Source organism: Acinonyx jubatus, chromosome C1, assembly GCF_027475565.1.
Source record: "Acinonyx jubatus isolate Ajub_Pintada_27869175 chromosome C1, VMU_Ajub_asm_v1.0, whole genome shotgun sequence".
Classification (NCBI taxonomy): Eukaryota; Metazoa; Chordata; class Mammalia; order Carnivora; family Felidae; genus Acinonyx; species Acinonyx jubatus.
In genome coordinates this window covers 158,980,511-158,996,899 of record NC_069381.1, presented here as the reverse complement: position 1 = coordinate 158,996,899, position 16,389 = coordinate 158,980,511, and the positions used below count along the sequence as shown (strand labels likewise).

Below are 16,389 nucleotides of genomic sequence, written 5' to 3'. Positions count from 1 at the left end.
TGTAATTTTTTCTTTCAGCATTTTCAATGTCTACTGTTTCTGGCCTTTATTGTTGTAGATGAGAAGTTGCCATTAATCTTATTGTTATTCCCTTAGAGGTGAGAAGTTGTTTTTATTTACTACTTCCAAGGGTTTCACTTTGTCTTTAACAATCTAGTTTGTGTCTAGGTATGGGTTCTTTTGAATCTATCCTACTTAGAGTTCACTGAGCTTCTCCAGTACATAGGTGAATGCGTTATATCAAATTCAGTTTTTCTGGCCATTATTTCTTCAACTATTTTTCTGTTTTTTTCCATTTTCTACTCCTCTTCTCTTTCTGCTACTATTACACATTAGTACACCTGATGTCGTCCATAGGTCTCTGAGGTTCCGTTCATCCTTACACAAATTTTTTCTCTTTTTCATACTGGACAGTTTCTATTGGCCCAGTTTTAAGTTCACTGATTTTTTTTCTTTGCTATCTCAAATGTGCTATTCAGTCACTCTACATTATTTTTCATTTTAATTATGGTCCTTTTCAATCCAGACTTCCCATGGGGTCCTATTAAAAAAAATTCTATTTACTTAATGAGATTCTTTGTTGTTTCATTCACTGTTTTAATTTTAATTCTTTAAATAGTTTCCTTTAGTTCTCTGAACATACTGATCCTTTGAAATCTTTGTATGTTAAATCCGAAATCTTAGGATAGTTAGAAACTACTTCCATTCATGGCCTTTCTTCCTGAGTATAGATCAAATATTTCTGTCTCTTTATAAGTCTAGTTACTTTTCTTAAAATTTGGACAGTTTAGATGATGTACTGGAGCAACTCTGGATTCTGACTTCCCCCTTAAAAGTTGTTATTGATGTTTTGTTTATTAACTTGCTTGGGTTAAATTTATGATATCTTTCTTTCCTACAGTATGCCCTCTGGTGATGTCTATGCTTATTTGTTGGTTTTGTTTTTTTTATCTTGTTTTTATTTCTAAGTTTGGCCTTTTACAGGGATTGTCATATATCTCCACAGATTAATGATCAGACAGTGGTTATACAGAAATTATGCTTAAATATCTTGGGCTGATGGATCTGTATGTAAGAAGTAGGAGGACATTCAAAATTCACTGTAGCTTTTACTGTACACGAGACCTTTTTTGTCTCCTCTTTGTATTTTCATAGGCTCAGAGCCCATTAGGAAGGAGTATGTGTATAGCGTGGGCCCTCCCCAGTCTCTTTTCTGCATATGTATGGCCTCACTCAGGTATATATTTGCTCCAATCACAACCTTCTATTCAGGCTAGTAGGGCTGTGGGCCCTCCCTGTTCATGTGCCACCAGGACCATCACTGACAATGCTGCTGGGATGGAGGCATTACCCATGTTCCAATCTAGTGAGCACACTTCCACTGTGGCAAAAAGAAGCTGCCAATCCTCATGGCCTGCCCTTTGTGTGGACCGAGCTGGTGTGAGGGTGGGATAAGAAGAACGAGAACAACTGTAGGCTAGAGTACTACTGATTCCCACTATTATTGTCTCAAATTCAGCAATTTTTCAAATATAAACACTTCTGAGATTGTTGTCAATTTGGTCAATTTCCAGAGCGCCAAAAATTTTGTCCAGATTCACAGATGCTTTTGGGGAGAGGATTTGCTAACTTCCTAATTCATTTGTAGCTGGCAGTCTCTCCCAGAAAATTCCACTTTATATTAAAGGCCAATTTGGAGAAAGGCTGGGCCTTATTTTGGGAGGCTGAGAATTATCCCATTCCAACTTTAATGATTTATAATAAGTATCAATATCATAATGATAGCGTCTAGAATATCAACAAATGGCTTTTTAAAATTTGTGAAGATATAAGGTAGGAACAATACTTTGAAACTAAAGTTAATTCACACAAGTAAATATATGTTATCATAAAAAATTATTCCTTGGGGCACCTGGGTGGCTCAGTCAGTTAAGCATCCGATTTTGGCTCAGGTCATGATCTCGTGGTTCACAAGTTCGAGCCCACGTTGGGCTCTGTGCTGACAGTTCAGAGCCTGGAGCCTGCTTTGGATTCTGTGTCTCCCTCTCTCTCTGTCCCTCCCCCCCTTGTGTGCTTGTGCGCATTTGCTTGAGTGCACGCTCTCTCTCAAAAATAAACATTAAAAAAAACCGTTAAAAAAATATATGTATTTGTCGTCTTCCTGTTTCTGAAACACAGCTCCAAAAACCCATGGAATTTTCTAAGCAATAAGAGTAATGGGAGTATCTTTTGTTATATTTGGTCTTTGTCCTTGGTTCCTGAAATAGCTCCAGAGCCATCCAGGTAAAAAGAGTGTCTTGTTATTCATAACAAACCCCTTTTCACCACATCTGAGTTTATGTTAATGAAGTGACTTTTGGAAAGCCCCTAAGGATAAAGGCTATTTGCCAGGAGAACCAACCAAGAGACTAGAATCCACCCCTCCCCCCTCCCCCAGTACACATGTACCTCTGCAGAGGGAACAGGGCTGGAGGTTGAACATCCCCAATGCCAGTGCTTTAATCAACCATGCCTGTGTAATAAAGCTTATATAAAAATCCAATAAGATGGGGTTGAGAGAGCTTCCAGATGGGTGGAGAGGAACATATCCACATTCTGGGAAGACTCACCCCAAACTCCAAAGGGACAGAAACTCCTGTACTCAGAACCCTTCTGGACTTCACTCTATGTATCTCTTCATCTGACTTTTCATTTTTGCCCTTTAATATCCTTTGTAATAAATCAGTAATCTAGTAAGTAAACTGTTTTTTCCTGAGTTCCAGTATTTAATCAAATCCAAGGAGGGCATAGTAGGAACCTCCTATTTATAGCCAGAGGTCAGAAGTACAGGTGACAACCTGAATTTGAAAATGGCATCTCTTGTGGAGGGAAGGCACTCTTGTGGGATTGACCCTAACCTGTGGTATCTGACGCTATCTCCAGGTAGATCATGTTAGAATGGAGTTAAAGTGTGGAATACCCAGCTGGTGACGCAGAATCTCTTGCTGTGAAGTATAGTAACTGGGAGTGGAGGGGACATACAGCAAGGCATTTTCATCTCCAATGGGATGTGCACTGAAAACTAGGCTAAGATACTTGAAAAATGGATTCAGATAATGAAACAAACATGGATGTAGAAGATACATAATTGAAATTGTTTCATGAATGTGAGGGTGCAAGAAAGGCAGCACTATTATTTCATATAAAATGTGATCTTTAAATATGTGGGTAAGAAGACATAGTTCTTTCATCCTTTTGGTCTTCTCATTAGAAATTAAGGGCTCGCCAATACACATGTGATTATATGCTTTATAAACCACTTCACTTCTCCCTAGAACACAGTTTATTAGACTTTGGTATAAAGTATTTGTTTTAATTCTTTTTTAAAAAAAGGTCATTAAGAACCATATTAAGCAAACATCTCCTTTTTATTTTTTCTTTTTTTCTTTTTTTAATTTGAGAGAGTGCACACATGCAAGCAGGGGAGAGGGGCAAAGGGAAAGAGAGAGAGAATCTCAAGCAGTCTCCACGCTCAGTGTGGAGCCTAATGTGGGGCTTGATCCCACAATTCTGGGATCATGACCTGAGCAGAAACCAAGAGTCAGCCGTTTAACCAACTAAGGCACCCAAGAGCTCCTCCTTTTGATTTCTAAGGTAATTTTTCCCTTTTAGTTTTAATGGCAATGATAGCTGGTTCTGAAAAATGTAAACATATAGTCAGTCTTGTTAAAACAAACACCATTACCTCAAAATCTGTTTGTAATAAAATATTACCAAGACCAGGCTTAGTTTGGATTATAATAGAACAAACGAATTTAGGTAAATGTCTGGAATTTGTTATAACAAGACATGACATTTGTTTCTAATTGGCTAATGAGAAGAGACCAACACAATATCAAAGCATGCAAATTAGATGTGTCTGTGCCTAAAATAAATCAAGATCAAGTTCAAGTTCAAGGAAGTGAGATCAGGCACTAAAAAATTAGTATGTTTTCCATGGTTAAGTTGAATGAGAATTTGGGCCTGTTGAAGAATCATGTAGAACTAGTATCCTCCTCTCTCCTCTCTTCGAGTAGTAAAAGAGGTCGTGTAGAATCGGTAACAAACTTAAGAGGTGACAGCAGCCCTAGACACAAAGATTTAATTCCCTAGGCCTCTGAAACCCTCAACCACCTTCCCCTGGAGTCCTGGGACCCAGTCTGCCTCCAGGTACTTTGTGCAGCTTCCTCTCCAATGTGGCTACAAAAGAACTACATGACCTAGTATCTAACAATCCCACCTTCCTTCCCAGGGGTTATCTCACCATTACACTCTGAATCATCAAGTATGTGTGTAAATACCTATCAAGAAAACAAAAATAAAAGAATGGGAGTAGTACAGAATTAAGAGGTTTCCAAAGATCAAAGAAAAGGTGACCCATTACTGTATCTTTTCTTTTGACTTTGTAGTCTGAGTTTTAGTCACTCCATTTCTTTTTTTTTTTTTTTTTAATTTTTTTGACGTTTATTTATTTTTGAGACAGAGAGAGACGGAGCACGAACGGGGGAGGGGCAGAGAGAGAGGGAGACACAGAATCGGAAACAGGCTCCAGGCTCTGAGCCATCAGCCCAGAGCCTGATGCGGGGCTCGAACTCACAGACTGCGAGATCGTGACCTGAGCTGAAGTCGGACGCCCAACCGACTGAGCCACCCAGGCGCCCCTAGTCACTCCATTCCTTTGTAGGTCTGGGGGAAAGAGGCCCACTTCCCCTCCAAGGGAAATAAAGTGGCAGTTGCCTCTAGAATTCTTCCTCGCGTCCCCCTATAAGCAGGTTTTTTAAGTCTGTGATGAAAAGTTTCAGGACACACACACACACACACACACACACACACACACACACACACACTCCCACCAAGAAATCATCTATTCTAGTCCCTTCATTCACATGGGAGAAAACTGAGACATAGATCATCAGAGATCCATCAATGCAGCTTTGGCAGAATCATGACAAGACCTCACATCTCCCAATTCCAATACCAGTGTCCATTCTATTCCAACACTCTGACAAATCATTCTTTCAAGTCCTCCGTATGAGTGACAACAGCTGCTTGCTGCAACAACCTTTTCTGTTAACAAACTCAAGTGGAATGGATTCAAGTTTCCCCTCTCAGAACACCAACATCTGAGAAATCTGACAGAGTTCAAAAGAGGAGGAGCCAGCTAAGCTGGATGATCAAGGTCTATGTGCCTGTTTGTCTCTCTGTTCTCTCTTCACCTCCCCATATTAAGACTTATTTGTGCTCATTTCAAGAGGCAGAATAGCTGTTATCATCCCCAACCCATCTGATCTCCCCAACTAGGCTCGGTTGGCAAATAGACCGCTACCCACGCACAGAACATGGCTTGATCTTTAAGCTACAGGTCATTTGAGAAGTTCACATTTATTTGGTGGATACTTGTAAACAATCAAAATTAGTATTTCTAGAAACAAAAATAATCTTATCAAATTAATACACTTTAAAACACCAAAACTTGGCTAAGAAGTGTCTTTAATAATCAACCTCACAGGTCAATAAAAGAGCCACAAATACACAATTTACTATTACCTGACAATTGTGAAATTTGTGTGGTTTTAAAGAAATGTTTAATGTTAACAGTTGCTTATTACTGGCTCTACAGAGAAACAGACATGGATCTAAAAAGAGCTAATCAAGTATAACCAAAGATGTGGGGCAGGTCTAGGTATGAGCACGGAATGCTAGAGGGGTGCATGAAATAAAGGACCAGCTAGTCCATTAAAAAAAAACAAACTAAATAAAATCAAACTTACTCATCCAACTCCTTGGATACTTTCTTCCTCTTTTGGATGAGAAGACCCGAGGTGAGTATGCTGGCTAACAATGAATGTGTTTCACATCCTCCTTGGGACTCAGAATAAACTCTTAGAAAAAGGAATTCACACCATGACTCAAGTCCCTTTTTCTATTCCTCATCCTCACCTTGAGAAGCTACAAAACTTCATAAATAGTCCACTGAGTTCATTAAAGCTAATGTCTTCCACTCAAAAGTATTAAACGTCAAGGGTACAAGACAAGAAGCACAGTATCTAATCTATCTCTAATCTAATAGTATCTAATAGTATAGTATTAGCATAGTATCTAATCTAATCTCTTTGGAGCGCCATGCTTTCATCTGCTAGGTAAGAATAATTTAAGTCACAAACGAGGAACAGAAAACTGGATTCAGATTTTAAAGGTAAACCCAACTAGTTAAAAGTAAATATGATGGACTAGGGAGCGGGGAACAATATGGTACCTGGGACAGGACGAGGTTTAACTTTAGTCAGAAATATGACGTAAGTTAAATGTGGTTTACACCTTAACACTGTAACCCATTCTTGGGTATGCAGGTTAATAGGAAAGAGCAGAAACTGCCACATTACCCCATTTTAGGCATAGACCTAAATACATATAGCTAAATAGGGATAAAATTCCCTCCATGTAAGAACTTAGGTAAAAATGCTATTTATCAGAGTAAGAGCCTGTGAAACTGCTTGCTACTCAAAGACAGAAGTTACAGAACTATACCCCTTGGATGGGAAGAACTGGTGCCCTGAGCCGTCTAGAGCCCAGGCTGCATTTAAGAAGAGGCGCTTCTGTAGAAGGTCAATCTGAGAAATTTAGTGGATCTACCACTAGCTGGATGACCTTGGGAAAGGTACTTAAGTTAGAGTTTTAGTTTCTTATTTATGAAATAGAAATTACTTTACCTATCTTATGGGGTTACTGTAAGTGTTAGATGAGAGCGTTTATAAGAAAGTACTGAATCCAAACCTTTTTATTGAGGGTTATTTTGGTTATTACTTTCTGTAAAGAAAATTATAGGTGTTACCACTATAGCAGAAGAAGACAGGGTTAATCTTTTAAGGTTTCTTGTTGGTTTTGTTTTAATCAAAGAACAGCCATGATAAAGAACGTGACCAAAGTCATTTATTATAAAATTGAATGTTATACTTATTATAGACCTAAAGCTGCTTATTGGATTGTACACATATGAGCACAAAGTATTAAAAACATGGGTCTTTGTTTTTATATGGCAACATTTTCTGTGTGCTCCTTTCTGGAAAGGGTATTCCCATCAGTTATAAACTGCTGCTCCAAATGTGATAATTTAGATCAAGGTCATTACCAACCCCGATGACCAAACCTGAAAAATATTATTCTCACGTCAGAGACCTTGAGGAAAGAATGCTCTAAAGGGATTAAAATACCTTGCAAAGAATTACAACATGAACAGCTCAAGAAATCTTAATTTGTAAAAGGTCACGGAGTTACAAAAAACATTGCTCATTTCAGCTAATTAAATGAAATTTTAGTTAAACGGCACCTTTAAATATTGGTATTGCAGCTGCGAGTGCATTTAAATAGCATTTACGCAGATATAATTAGCACAATTAAACATGGGTAGAAGTGGAAACACCATTCTTAATTATATTGATATAATCAGTTTTATTAATGCTTTATAGCAACAGAAGTGACATCTGACAGTAGCACACAATTCATGACTGAACCTAATATTAAGCATTTTAGCATATTAAGGAATCTAAAGCTAGGTAATTGGGGAAAGAAAAGTCAAATGATTCGTGCCTACCTGTGACGATACCATAGTTGGGAGGTTCAAGAATTACTCCATAAAACTGGATGATGTTTCTGTGACTGAGGACACTGAGTATTTCTGCCTGTACAAAAATCAAATACAAAGTTACATAAAATTTCACCTTTATAAAAGTCTCATAAAATAGGTTTCCTATTCAATTTCCTTTAACATACATTTACAAAGATATATGTGTGCTCAACAAGTATGGGATGCTGATAGAACTCTGTCTTAGCAGTTGTCTTGAAAGTTTAAGGATTTAAAAAAAAGTTTGTTTTAATGTTTATTTTATTTGTGAGAGAGACACAACACACACACACACACACACACACACACGCGCGCGCGCGCGCGCGCAGAGTGTGGGCGGGGGAGGGGCAGAGAAAGAGGGAGACAGAATCTGAAGCAGGCTCCAGGCTCTGAGCTGTCAGCACAGAGCCCGACGCGGAGCTCGAACCCATCCATGAACCGTGAGATCATGACCTGAGCCTAAGTCGGACGCTTAACCGACTGAGCCACCCATGTGCCCAAGTTTAAGAATTTCTATTGAAACTTCCTAAAAATGTAAAAAGGAAATGGGGTTGAAGTGGCAACAACAGAACTGCTCCCTAGCAGGCCAGCATGACTGATAGTGGAGGAGGAGGACGAAGTGGCGAAATACCATATTTATTTACAGAAAGCCCTCTTCCTAAGAGTTGAATGGGTGTTTTCTGCATCACGTCTTCTGAGAGACTCAAGACTGACCTTCTACTGGCTGGGTGAAGAATCATGACAAAATTAAGGGAGGACTTCTTAACTATTACTGAAATAGATTCAAGTAATAGCCATTTATATTATCTAATCGTTCAAATGTATTATGGCTCTTTGCTATATGCAGCAAGGTGCTGTAAAGGATGTAAGGGTGGATTCCTGACCTTCAGCAGTGATTTGATAGGGAAGCCATACTTTACATTTGAAATGTATTAAATATTAGCAAACTCTACTGCAGAGTGACATCATAAAAAATAAATTTTATTAAACTTAATTTTAATGAAAAAACAAAGCTACTTCTGCTAATGTCTGTAGAAGAACATTTTCTAAATTAACTAAATCACATGGAGTTACCAGTTTTATGGAGATAAAATATTGCTAATCAGGAATTATAATACAGTTAGATATAAAATCACTTAAGTATGAAAACATTTAATATTTTTAAATGAAAAGCATGTTATTGGCAGTAAGTAAATAGGAGATTTATAATTCCCCATGCCAGAAAGGGTATCATCAAGAATGTAAGCAATTAATTGGGGCACCTGGGTGGCTCAGTCGATCTGGCTTCAGCTTAGGTCATGATCTCATGGTCTGTGAGTTCGAGCCCCACATCGGGCTCTGTGCTGACAGCTCAGAGCCTAGAGCCTGCTTTGGATTCTGTGTCTCCCTGCTCACAGTCTCACTCTCTCGAAAAACAAACATTAAAAAAATAAAAAAGAATGTAAGCAATTAAGGAAAAATGGACAAGGGTTGGTTAGAAAGAGGACTCCCCTTCGGGAATCTGCACAATATAAGTTGGTGTTATTTGTTATAAATTTCTGTCATAGGATAAGAATTGAGATTTCATTAAAATCAGAACTAGGCACAAAAAAGAAATTTAAGGGCTGCCATGAGGTCAATATGGAATCAAGAGAAGGGAAAATTATTATCAACTGGTTGAGACATTTATCAAGGTTTCTTTGACAATGTTTTTCTTTCAGTGATACAGGTGCTGAAGGGGGCTATCAAAACATTTCTCTCACACTGAGTGCCTACTGTGTGCAGAGGTTCTGTGTTCATCAAACAACCTGCTTCTCATAGTTTAGTTTTCCAAATAGAAGGAAAATTCATTAATTGGGTAAGATAATTATTCACCTATATGGCAATCCTATTTCTTATTAAGAAACAATAAACAAGGGGCGCCTGAGTGGCTCAGTCAGTTAAGTGTCCAACTTCAGCTCAGGTCATGATCTCATGGTTTGTGAGTTCAAGCCCCGAGTCGGGCTCTGTGTGGACAGCTCAGAGCCTGGAGCCTGCTTCGGATTCTGTGTCTCCCTCTCTCTCTGCCCCTCCCCCTGCTCACACTCTGTTTCTCTCTTTCTCTCTCTCTCTCAAAAATAAAAAAACATTTTAAAAAAGAAAGAAACAATAAATGAACTTTGTTATTAAACAGAGTTCATGTGAAGTTTGGAAAACATAAGCCCCTTTATGTTTTTTTTTTTTTAAGTTTATTTATTTATTTTGAGAGAGAGAGCACGTGTACAGGGGAGGGGTAGAGATAGAGGGAGAGAGGGAGAGAGAGAGAGGAAGAGAGAGGAAAAGAATCCTAAGCAGGCTCTGTGCTCAGCACAAAGAACCATGTGGGGCCTGACCTCACAGAACTGTGAGATCAAGACCTGAGCTGAAACCAAGAGTCAGACACTCAACCAACTAAACCACCCAGGTGCCCCTAAGCCCCCACTATTTTTAAGGCAGATCAACTCTTTCCAAGTGAAGCATTAGAATTCAATGTGAGTAAAGCATTAACGTTTGGACTAGTATTTGTCAAAATAGGGGAGTGTTTACCCTTTGGTATGCTTTGGTATATTCTTGGCTATCTAAATTCTGTGACCATCAAAAATGTTTATACCTGGCTAGATCAGTGGGTAGAGCATGTGACTTTTGATCTTGGGGTTGTAAGTAGAGCCCCACATTGAGTGTAGAGCTTACTTAAAAAAATAAAATCTTTACAAAAATGTTTGTATTAAGAAAGAATAAATACAAGAATATTCTAAGGGGTGCCTGGCTGGCTCAGTCATTAAAGCATTTGATTACTGATCTCAAGATCTCTTGATCTCAGGGTCATGAGTTCAAGCTCTATGTTGGGTGCAGAGCCTACTTAAAAAAAAAAAGTATATTCTAAATCCATGGATGATCATTTTATAATTCAGCACTACATGGCATTTTCAATGTTCCAGCTAATTTTCAAGTTTAAATTTAAGATATTGCCAAGTGATGCCTTGGAGAAATAGAATTTATCAAGTGCTGGTAAGATATGCTAATGTTCAACTAACGACCATCTTGTGTGCCACTATCATGTTCATTTAAATTTTTTTTAGTTAACAAAAACTAAATTTTTGTGGTATAATTAGTAAGTAAAAGACATTTTCACATTATAAGACTTAGGTTCTAATTTAATAAACTAAGAATTTGATTTAACATCATGAAAACAACATACTACTTTAGAGTGCTATACTAGTTCTATGATAATGAATTTATTTATAATCAACACAGACTACATAAATAAGTGGTATTTACAATAAAGGAAGGTCAAGTAATATGAAGTTACCAATTCAAGCAAGTTCCAACAGAAATAACTGTGGGATTAGCCAAATAAAACCAGTGCTGTAGCAGTCAGTATCTGATATCAAGTGAATGTATTCTGTGGATTTGTCTTTACAAGAACCTGCTTGCCAACCATTCATTGGTGAGACTGTTGTAGTAACAAAAAAACTTCTCCTTAAATTGTTGTTTTCCAGATTTATATTCTGGAATACTCTAGCAAATAGACTGCCCATCAAAATAATGGATTAGTGGTCTAAAACAAGCTCACTGTTATAAAGGAAACATAATAACGATGGCTAAAATAATGTTCCATTGTGCCAAAAAATTTATCTTTTTATACTATCAACATCAGCAAAACCCATTTATTTTCAGTAAATGTAATTGATGAAAATTGTTCACTTTAGCTATACTGATTTTATAGTTTTATTTTTACTTAACTGGAAAATTGGTTTGATTTTATAAGAGCTGTAAGTGTAAGGAGTTCTGGGGTGTCTGGCTGGCTCAGTCAGTAGAGCATGTGACTCTTGACATTGGGGTTTTGAGTCTGAGTCCCATGTTGGGAATAGAGATTACTTAAAAATAAAAACTTTTTTTTTTTTTAAAAGCACAAGTAGTTCTTAGTGTTATTTTATGTATATTTTTTTAAATTTTTTTAATGTTTATTTATTTTTGAGAGAGAGAAAGTGTATGAACAGGAAAGGGGCAGAGAGAGAGGGAGACACAGAACTCAAAGCAGGCTTCAGGCTCTGAGCTGTCAGCACAGAGCCTGATGTGGGGCTTGAACTCATGATCTGTGAGATCATGACCTGGGCTGAAGTCAGACGCTCAACCGACTGAGCCACCCAGGCACCCCTATTCTGTGTATACTTAAGTTACCCTGAAATAATAATTTTAATCAATGTTGGAAATACAGATGACCTAATATTTCTACGTACAGAATCTATGTATTTCTCAGTTTGCAAAATGGCATTCTAGGAACTCAAATATGTGTATGCCAAAGCTCACTGCAGCATTACTCACAATAATCAAAAGGTAGAAGCAACCCAAATACAATCAACTGATGAATAAATAAAACATGATTTATAAATACAGTGGAATATTAATTTAACCATAAAAAGGGATTAAGTTCTGATGCATGTTACAACACAGATGAACCTTGAACACATCCTGCTAAGTGAATCTGCCAGACATAAAACAACAAATATCGCATGATCCTGCTTTTATGACCTATCTTGAATTGGAAAATTCAGAGATAAGGAAAGAAGGTTAAGGTTACACTAATGCTGTTTAATGTGTAGAGTTTCTGCTCGGAGTTAAGAAAAGATTGGGAAACAGACAGTAGTGATGTTTGTACGACACTGTGAATGTAACTAATGCCACTGAACTGTACACTTAAATATGGCTAAAATGGCAAATTTCATGCTATGTATATTTTACCACAATAAAAAAAAAGTTTAAAAAAATTCTATTCTAGACTTCTGCAGAGATGATGATCTTCTATTTATATGCATATATGTACCCTCATACACGTACACACACAGAGTAATCATCTCAAAGTTACACAGCTCAAGGTCTAGATATCCTTAGGTAAAGAAGCAGTTTTCCAGATTAGGATTTAAGGAAGCAAGGAAACTCTGTGACAGACAATTTTACCTCTGGCCCAAAGACACTCCATAAAACAAAGAGTCCCAATCTGATACAGAAGTGAGGTAGTCACAGTCTGTCCATAAAAACGTCTTTATGGGAGTACAAAAATGTCCGAACCCATCTGCACTTACAGTAAGCTACGTGACTGTTCCTACTGTTTCCAGCTGGCTGATTTCTTCCTCTACCTCCCCCCTTTCCTCCTTTGCCCCTTCCCTACTTCTTCTTCCTTTATGGGAAGGGTTACAGAGGAGTTGTAGTTTGTTAACAGAGCTGGGGAGGAGGTATTCTGTTAGTTTTAATTTAACTGGCCTTTCTATATCTTTATATGGGGAGATGAGTCAGCCATTAGCTCAGTCTGCCATGGTTTCGGAAGTTGACTAACACACAGGGTCCAAATGGCTGATTCAGAGAGATTAAGAGAAGTAAAGTATCATAATTTAAATTAAATTTAGCTAAATATCATAATTTAAATACATTTAAGGGAATTTAAGTTTTAATTTTCTTCCTTTAAAGTACTTTTAACAGTCTTAAAAGAACATTTTAAATTAATAGCTTCATCTTTGGAGCAATCCCTTTCCCTTGATTCAAAACGTATTTTTATTTTGGCAAAATTGCCTTCTTGAAAAAAATTGAGTTATGATTGACATATAACATTAGTTTCAGATATAAAACATGAAGATTCGATATTTATATGCACTGCAAACTAGTCACAGTAAGTCTAACTAACATCCATCACCAGCACAGTGACAAGTTCTTTTTTCTTGTGATAAGAACTCTTAAGACCTACTCCATTAGCAACTTTCAAATATACAACACAGTATTATAAACTGCAGTCACCATGCTATATATTATATCCCCATGGCTTATAACTAAAAGTTTTTCAACCTAATCCCAAATTTAAATATGTTTAATATTTGAGAGCTGTCATAAAACCCTTAAAGATTCTGTTTTTAAAGCCTGTTTTACATTTTTTACATTCCACTGATACAGTCTCTATGTATTTATGTGACATGTTATTAATAAAAGTGAGTTCACTTCCTTTCTGAAAGAAGGTAAAGATACTGACACCATTCTATTGATCTATACAAACAACACTCTCTAATGAAAGAAATAGTTGATGAAGACCCACATCAGTAGGCTGGCAGGCTCCATTTACACCTTAGGAACAGGTTTTTCTCCCTGGCTATCAACAGCTATGACCCCCCCATGTAACAGCAGGACTGTGTCACACAGGGTCCCTCTCTGCCTGTGATGTGACACTGACAACAAAGACAGTAGGTATAAAAAAGTCCAAGGTATATGTCTACTGTCCGTGTCAACTGCTCCTTCTTGCCCTCTGGTGCATGTGACATTTAAAACATTCCAGGGACCTGATCTCGGAGGTCCTCACCAATTCCAAGATTCCAGAGAATCCATCAAAGTATGATAGTAAAAAAAAAAAGCAAAGTAGCTCATTCAATCATTCAAAGGAAGCAGTGTCCTTCACACTGTGCATTCAAAGTCAAAGGCTTTCGGAGGTGGGGCCAACAAGGTGGAGCAGCCTGGAAGTTTTCTGCTTCTCTCATCCTTGAAATGCAGCTAGATCAGTACCAAACCATCTTGCACACCTAGAAAATTGATCTGAGGATTAACACGACAATCTGCATAACTTGAGTCACAGAACTCAGCAGGAACATGGCACGGAGAGATGAACTGGGGAAGAGAGAAGCTTCAGAGGGCAGGGAGCTATCTTTGCTTGCAGAGAGAGGATGGAGACAGAGGGAGAATATAGGAAAAGCATTCCTTCTAAAAGCAGCTGGAGAGAAACAGTGGAAACACCCATAAGGGATTGAACAAGAAAGGGAGAAAGGAGAAAGGGCAGGGTTTAAATACCATTAGGATTCTATAAACAAGGGAGTGCAGAGTCTGAAACTCTGCAGCTGGATACCCGGCAGAGCTCTGATGGGAAGGGTGAATCCTCAGGAGCAGACAGTGAGGTCCAAGGGGTCCTCGGGCCACACAGGGAGAGATGGTTACCCTGGGAAGTCATTTGGTAGAGGCTGTGTGGCTTTCCTACAGGCAGAGGTCCCAGAAAACCCCAAAGAACAAACACGTTTTCTGGTGTTGGAATAAGGACATTAGGGAGCAGTGAAGCCTGGTGCCAGATGTGTGTAGTGATTTACCACAATCCCTGAAACACTGCTGCTACACGATCCCACAAACTTTCTGGGGCAGGCTGGCAGTCTCTGGACATCTGCAGCAGTGCAGTCACACAAATGTTCATGGGGGTGGGCTGGCACCAGCCATTGCTCCGCAAGACCCTCTCAAAGGGTGAGAGCAGGTCAAAGCTACAGGGCCCTCAGAAGTGAGGGGTTTGGAAACACAGCCCCATCTGAGATAAAACTCAGGAGGGAGGTACTGCCTGGCAGGATGACAGCTTGGTTGCAGACAGCATATAAGTGGGGAGTGGATGAAAGCTGGAGACAGAGGAGGGGTGCTTGATTGCTAGTCGGTGAGAGCACAGAGTTCTTTTTTTTAAAAAATTTTTAAATGTTTATTTTTGAGAGAGAGACAGAGTGTGAGTGGTGGAGAGGCAGAGAGAGAGAGAGGGAGACACAGAATCAGAAGCTTGCTCCAGGCTCCGAGCTGTCAGCACAGAGCCCAGTGTGGGGCTTGAACTCACAAACTGTGAAATCATGACCTGAGCTGAATTCAGATGCTTAACCTACCAAGCCACCCAGGTGCCCTGAGAGCACAGAGTTCTGATGCTAGAGACCAGGTAGCTGGGTGACACCATTTTCACCTCTCCCAAACATGCGCATACAGGCATACATGTACCACAACAATCCACCCCAGTGAGCTAAGCAGCGCCATCTAATGGAGAACGGAGCTGTTACACCAAGCCCCATCCAACTGTGCTCTAGAGGAACACTACATGTCTCTCTGCTTACTTAGTTTACAGACTATAAAGTGCTTCATAGTTTAACTTCTAGGGGAAACTGGATGTAATTTCATGTGTATTTCATTCTGTTCACTGGTCCATCTATTCATTTTTTTTTCTTTTTATTTTTGAATACCAAAAGAGGAAAAAAAAGTATTTTTATTTATGTTCTTCTAAAAAAGATTGTTTTTTTCTACTACATTTTTTATTTTTTGTAAATTTTTAATTCTATTCTACTTTAATCATTTCATTTTAGTCTATTTTATTGAATTCATTTTTTCTTAATTTTCAAACATTTTCCTTTTCTTTTCTTTCCCCTTTTTTCTCTACCAAGCTTCTTTAAACAGCCAGACCAAAACACACCTAGAATCTAGCATCTTTTATTTGATTTTTTTGTGTTGGTTTTAATTTTTTAATTTTCTTCCCCCAAAATGATGAAATGAAGGAATTCACCCCAAAAGAAAGAACAGGAAGAAATGACAGCCAGTGACTTAATCAACATAGATACAAGCAAGATGTCTGAACCAGAATTTAGAATTACGATAATAAGAATACTAGCTGGGGTTGAAAATAGATTAGAATCCCTTTCTGCAGAAATAAAAGAAGTAAAAGCTAGTCAGGATGAAAGAAAAAATGCTATAACTGAGCTGCAATCTAGAATGGATGCCACAGCGGCAAGGACAGATGAAGCAGAGCAGCGAATCAGCGATAGAGAGAACAAACTTATGGAGAACAATGAAGCAGGAAAAAAGAGGGAGATTAAGGCAAAAGAGCACAATGTAAGAATTAGAGCACTCAGTGACTCATTAAAAAGGAATAACATCCAAATGAGAGGAGTCCCAGAAGATGAAGAGAGAGAAAAAGGGGTAAAAGGTTTATG

The 16,389-nt window shown here is 38.3% G+C and overlaps 1 protein-coding gene across 7 annotated transcripts in view; it reads right to left on the bottom strand.

Moving 5' to 3' along the window:
• MAP3K20 (mitogen-activated protein kinase kinase kinase 20) overlaps positions 1-16,389 on the bottom strand; it is a 184,714-nt gene that overhangs the window by 88,955 nt on the left and 79,370 nt on the right. For all 7 annotated transcript variants that reach the window (XR_008295443.1, XM_027055471.2, XM_027055472.2 and 4 more), the window contains exon 3: positions 7,610-7,697. Coding sequence is in view for 6 of the 7 variants with exons in the window: in XM_027055471.2 (XP_026911272.1) it covers positions 7,610-7,697 (88 nt within the window). In the remaining variant the exon portion in view is untranslated. The remainder of the gene's footprint in view (positions 1-7,609; positions 7,698-16,389) is intronic.